General features: G+C 44.4%; 1 protein-coding gene across 1 annotated transcript; it reads right to left on the bottom strand.

Annotated features, from left to right (window-relative positions):
* Nucleotides 1-86: 86 nt before the first annotated feature.
* On the bottom strand, nt 87-5,731 carry LOC118790418. The gene is made up of 5 exons (XM_036547324.1): nt 4,345-5,731; nt 3,807-3,986; nt 3,374-3,546; nt 1,549-1,666; nt 87-956 (listed from the first exon to the last, which is right to left on the bottom strand). The coding sequence occupies exons 1-5, from the start codon at nt 5,674-5,676 to the stop codon at nt 756-758; spliced, it is 2,004 nt and encodes a 667-aa protein (XP_036403217.1). The 5' UTR covers nt 5,677-5,731; the 3' UTR covers nt 87-755.
* Nucleotides 5,732-6,211: the final 480 nt, after the last annotated feature.

Here is a 6,211-nt window from a genome sequence, read left to right as displayed (position 1 = left end):
CTCTAAATTGTGTTGCATTGAAGTTTTTTATCAGTGTCCTCAATAAAAAACACTACTATATACATATAGCTTCGGATGAGGTGAGAAAGATCATTGCAATTCAAATGGTAATAAACTAACAATACACATCTTAGGAGAATCTCCACAATGGGGACTATTGTTTTAGACTACAGAGTAATGGAGTCACTACACAATGTTTCACTGTTCTACAGATTTTTTACCACTGAGGGTGATGTACAGGCCATAAAGTGAATTCAAGGCCATGGAGCGAATGTGGTTAGCAACATCAAGGTCTGTTTGGTGTACCCCATTACATTCCAACCAAAGTCTTCATTTGGGTCTACAATGCAAGTATTTTTCATAGAGCTGTAAAATAATTTCAAGCTTTAATTGCATACTGCATACTGTACATGTGAAATGAAAAGAGCGACCCTCAGGGCCTTTGAAACATTGGGTGTTTTACAGACAGATATAAAGTCTCTCCTAAAGACAACAACAACTTAACAGGAACATACAGTTCAGTGGCCAGATCCCAAAGTGAAATGTCTTTTTTTATGTTTTAAGAACAACTTCAAAGGAGTTGCACAGACCTCTTCGTTAGTGAAGGCTACGATGAGTATATTTTTGTCTTGCATTTTTCTCACATGGGTTTCAGACCCAATACCATCTGGTCCAAAGAACAGTGCCCTGCCCATCCTATACTGCTGCCACACTGCTACATAACTAACATGTGGAGTGACAGTTACAGGCCTTGGTCACTTGAATGTGTCCTGCACCTTTATGGGAGGGGCAAGACTTGGTGCTGCTGGGTGCAGGGCGGTCTTCCGGAGCCCAAGGTCATCGGTCTCTGGGTTGGAGTATTGCTGAGCCCGGTGGATAATAAGGTTCTGTTTCCACTGGAAGCACATGGCTGCTGCTTCGGCACCATCTGAGTTTGGCTCCGGCTGTCGCAAGCCCTGGAGAAATGAAAAAAGGCAGAGGAATCCTCAGTTCCTCCCAAGCCTTCAATTCTGTGTTGCGTGAACATTCAAATTAAACTGCTTAGACCAATGCCAGTCAATTCCATTGTGTAACCCCTCTTAAGATCAGCAGCACAAGAATCTCCTTGTTAGCTTTCACCAATCTTGCCTGCCACAAACAACCTTTAAGCTACTCTGCTCCTTTGGCAAACATTCCATTTGGACAGGCTCCAAGCTGAAAGACATTTCAAAAGTGCCTGCAAATAGCTATAAAACAGTTTGATTTAGGTTTTTAACAAACAACAGATTTCCAGACCACCCCCAGGAGTGGTAGTCTGTGTGTCTCTTTTAACGGTTTCATTTTTTTATCCTCCTTTATCTGCTTGCAGCCCTTTCGCCAAACGCATTGTTAAGTTACAACTGTTGGCAGCATTTATCCTGGGAGCAGTCCCTACAGCTCTGTTGGGTGTGCTGCTCCTGACTCCTGAATTAGCATTCCCTGTAAAGACTGTGCACTTGCATGTGTGTGTCTGTCTGTATGTGTGGTCGAGTGCAGATGAATGTACGTATGTATGGGTGTTTGTGTTACCTTGATGCAGGCAGTCTCTGCTGCTCGTACTCCCTGCAGGACGATCTGGAGCAGGTTCTGTGCATTTTTCACCAGGATCTCGTCTGAGGATTTACTCCCGGGGGTCAAAGCATTCACACTGGGGCACATGGAAACACTGGTGAGGGGGTTCACTGCCAGCATCATTACAGAACTTCATTTATCTGTGCCTCTCAAAAAAATTCCTAATGTTTATTAAACATTGCATGGTTTTTCTTTTGCTTTGTCATTTGCAGCTGCATCCATCAAATCATGTGATCTCAGAAAATGGCAACACATCCGTCGCAGATTTAGTGCTTTCTCAGCATTGCTTTGATGACTGGTCACAACCCAAGCAGAAAGGTGACAAAGGCGAGGAAATTAATGCCGTTCAACGCCAATAGGCCAAGCACTGCAGAGGCACACAAGTCACACAGATGTATCATCTAAATTTGGATTCATTTATTTAGCTACCGAACAGTATTATTAAATGTGAACATGCAGCATGACTGTGGTAAGTCATTGTAAACTGAACTGGGATCAGTTTTCTCCACATATAATTGTCACTGTTGTGAGGGCTGTCTGGGGATGATGATCAGGATAGTGTCCTTTTGATTACAGCTCTTTCTTTTTTTAGTTGTGGGTAGTGGTTCCACTTTCCCTTCAGTTTCCCTGAGGGGTAACTGGGAAACAGATTAGTGTTTTTAGATTAGATAGTGCTGGCCTGCCAATGTTGGAAGGCTATACCGATTCCTGGCCCTGAAGTACAATGAGAGCTCTACAGTCATACCCAGGCACTGAGGGCAATTCTGTCTTCCAGCACCTTTCAGAAGTGTAACATGTTTAGAATCTTCTGCAGCCTGCCCCCCCCCCCCCCATTTACAAAAATGAGCGTAGGATTACAATTTACTTGATAATTGTCCTCCACCTGTTTCTGATTGATTTCCTGGTTAACAAGGTTGCCGATTCTGGCAAGAGCAGTCACTCACTTTAACATGTGTAATGATGCAGCAGTATAGTGCTGTTCTGCACTTCACAGTAAATCATTCTAATCCTAACAAAGACGTTCAACATCAGGTTTACCCTACTGTATTTTCATTATAACTTAAATGATTTTATGTGAAATGTGCACAGGTCATGATGTCACATTAGATACAGTCAAATGAAAACATCTGTTGATGGGTGAGCCTTATATGTACTCACACAGGATGATTATTTACTTATCCTGTTTGTGGCTCACTCTTTACCTCTGCTGACCATTTCTCATAGCTCTGTGTAAGTTCTGAGACCGTGGCCCACACTGAAACAGTCTGTGTCCATTCACATAATCAGAAACAAGAGCTGTTACAGTTGCCTTTTGTGCCTTGGGTGAGGGAGTGGAGACAGACCTGTCTTTTGGCCCATCTCTTACTGCACCACCCAAAAAGGAAACAATGAATAGATACAGACATGGAAAATAATCTTATAAACAAGATGCTGGGTCTTCTGTTTTTTATTCTCCATTTTTGGGATGATGAACTGCAGGGATGGCAGCAAATTTTCCCAGAGAGATCCAGTCTTGCACATCTCACTTTCTCTAAGTCATTGATTACTGAATCGTGATCATGTGCTTATCTTTACTAATCCACGACTGAGACCTGATCTAGTTCCAAAGCTGAAGCTCTGGAACAAGTGTTGTAGCAGAGGTGGCAGAGTTTAATTATGGTTTCACTTCAAATGTTTTTGGGAATAACTAAGAAGACCATGGATGAAGTAGAAGCAAGGAACGGGACAGGAGGAAAGGCACATTGTGTACTATGTCACGAACAATGCTCTGATGACATCAGACCTGGAGATGATGGTCAGCTGGTTGGTGACAGTGAGAATCTGGTCCACGATGAGGGAGAGGTCCTCCCTGCAGCTCTCGTCTAGGCAGTAGGCAGCGATGACTCTAACGAACTGGGTCACAGACTTGCAGCTGGTGACCACGTCTTTGGCAGTGGTCACAAAAGCCTCTTTGCTCTGTATGTTAAGGAGTGAGGTTAAGATTTGAAAGCTCACTAACATCACGGTACACATGAATCACTTTGCTTTTTACATTTTGTTCCCACATACTATCCATAGTATCCATAGTAAATATCTCACACATTCCATGACTGATTTATATACCAGAATGTTTACTGCAAAAATGGAGTTAACCTATCTTAAAAACCACAGCAGTGACTGGGAGATGATTCATGAAAGTTTTGGGGGGATGCCAGGTTACCCCATTCTCTCTGTACCTGTATAGGCCCTTTCTTGCGCAGGTATTGGGTCATATGGTAGATCTTCTCAGCCATGTCTCTGGTCACTTGTATGATGCGATTGTTCTGGGGATCCCACTTGTCAGTCTCTCTCTTTAGGAAGAGGGAGGTGTAAGTAAGGGAGGGTGCCCCCCTGCTGGTGGTGATCCCACGGCCACCCTGCAGAAAGAGAAAGGGATATACTGTCACACACATACAGCGCCTCCTTATGCACAGCTAGAAATGAATTCCCAGCTAACATGGAGAACATTATATGAATGTTGTGGGAACAGTATATTGTATGCTACACTATATGCAGTACCTGGGTTTGTCACTATCATCAGTACTAAATTTCCAAGCTCTGATCACTGATAATGCGAACATGAGATTATCTGTATTTGATCTCCATATCCAACTGAGGTTGAATTTCAAATTGTCTCAACATTTAGTGCCGTCTCTGACCTTATGTGGTATTGTACAAATTAAATTAATATTATTTGTTTTATATACATAACTTTAAACGGCTGAGTTATATTACCATTTTTATCTCCTGCTTGGGTAATGGAGGACTCTGCGTGTCCTGTTCTGTGGCTTTTGGACCTGTTGGATGGTTCGCCTGACCAGAACCTATGGCAGAGTCAGGATGTATCACCCCCTTCTGATTGGGCAGAAATTCACTAATGGTGTCCTGGGTTTTACTGGTATGCTTTCCTTGTAGGCTGAGTCTGACCACTTGTTTGGTTGCCAAGTGAATGCCTTCCATCCTGTCAATCTCTGCCACAAGGAAGTGGGCCTTAGCTGACCAATACTGTGTCTGAATCTCCACATTGGGCATGTCACCAATGTCCTGAGTTTCTACCATTTGTCTGGCTCTGCTCAAAATATCAGACATCTGGAAGGACAGATGCTCATTAATGGACCTCAAGTTGGCTCGAATCCTGGGGTCCCTGACATAACTGAGGCAGTCTTGAACACTCTGAGTGGCAGTTTTCACATTTCCCAACAGTGATTCAGCATCTCTCTCAAAATTTGCCCGTACTTCCTCCATCTTTTCATGGTCCTTACTGTCTATGGTGGCAACTGAAACAGCTAAGCAGATAACATTTTGAAGACTATCGGTGTACTCCTTATTAATTTTGCTAATGATACCAGACAGCACTTTCATCTTGATCAGAAGCTGCCTCTGTAGGACTTCAGACTTTGCAAGCTGATGGACGCCTGAGAGGGGCACAGTGCCAAGGTCATCTGCTGCTTGGAGGTAGGCCTCTGTGAAAGCCTTCACCTCCTCCTGTAAGGCAGTCATTTTCTGAACATTAATGTGGTTTTTACAGTGTGAGGAGGTCAGTCTTGCTGCTTCCTGGATCCGCAGTGAGTTCTCTGACATTGCTGCCAGCCTTTTCTGTGGAGTCACCTGATGCCTGATGCTCTGTCCCGGCCTGCTAAGCACCTCAGCTCCTAAGATCTTATCAAGTGAATTCAGCAGGACCTGGATGGAGAGGGCCCACAGGATGCAAGGGCCCTCCAGCTTATCAGGCTGGTCCAGTGCAGATGAAGTCAACTCAGCAAGACGTTTAGTGTTGGTCTGGGCTTTCTTCAGCTTGCTGTGCAGTGTGGCAATGCTCTCGTGGTGCTCGCCTCTCACTGCAACATCTGATGACATGACCTGCTGTACAACATCGGCATAAGTTTGCATCACCTCGCTAAGTTGCTGTGCGCCATTTATCTTTAGTTGTTCATTCTGAAACATGGCATAGACTGCGTGGTACCAGGTGCCCGCAATGGGCAGCAGAATCTGCCGAATGTCACCAATCCTGTCAGAGAACAATGTAGCTTGTTTGTATATGCCATCTGTGCTCATCACCGAGCTCATAGCAGTCTCCTGTGCTATTTGCACCAATGTTGGTGTGAGCACTACTACCTCTGACCTCAGGTTCTCTAGCCTTTGAGCCTCAACAGCATCAATAATAGCATCAGCCTCTTTCGCAGCCTGTATGTAACAATTTGAGAGCTCGAGAGCTCTTGTGCAAGCAGTGTTGAGAGCTGTGACATCTTTTCCTTTAGTTGCCTGGAGAACGTCATACAAAAGGGGCAACAAGTCGACATTATGAAGTTTTTGGACAGGCCTCACTACATCAACAAGAGCTGGCTTCTTGGGGTTGTCACTGCTCTTATACTCTGCTGGAGGTTCATCTGCATCTTTCTCCAGATGCTTCATGCAACATGGGGTGGGCGTGTTTCTGTTTTCAATATCAGGGGCAGAAAACTCATGGACTTCTGCGTGATCAAAGACTAAGCCCTCTGGATTCTCAGAGAGGGGAAATGTTGGTGAGACTGAAGAATGACGGGCTTCTTCTCGCAGTGGACTGAGGAGGTGGGGGTGTTGAAGGCCATCCAACCCGTCCCTT

Source organism: Megalops cyprinoides, chromosome 15, assembly GCF_013368585.1.
Source record: "Megalops cyprinoides isolate fMegCyp1 chromosome 15, fMegCyp1.pri, whole genome shotgun sequence".
NCBI classification, from domain to species: Eukaryota; Metazoa; Chordata; class Actinopteri; order Elopiformes; family Megalopidae; genus Megalops; species Megalops cyprinoides.
Note: the sequence above shows the minus strand (reverse complement) of the source record. Positions and strands in the feature narration are given on the sequence as shown.

Excerpts from the sequence above, each read along its gene's own strand:
- LOC118790418 (XM_036547324.1), bottom strand. The coding sequence starts at position 5,676 with ATGAGCTCGGTGATGAGCACAGATGGCATATACAAACAAGCTACATTG. Across the intron at positions 3,547-3,806 it reads GCAAGAAAGGGCCTATACAG|AGCAAAGAGGCTTTTGTGAC; the intron begins GTACAGAGAGAA and ends CTTAACATACAG. Across the intron at positions 1,667-3,373 it reads CAGCTGACCATCATCTCCAG|TGTGAATGCTTTGACCCCCG; the intron begins GTCTGATGTCAT and ends CATGTGCCCCAG.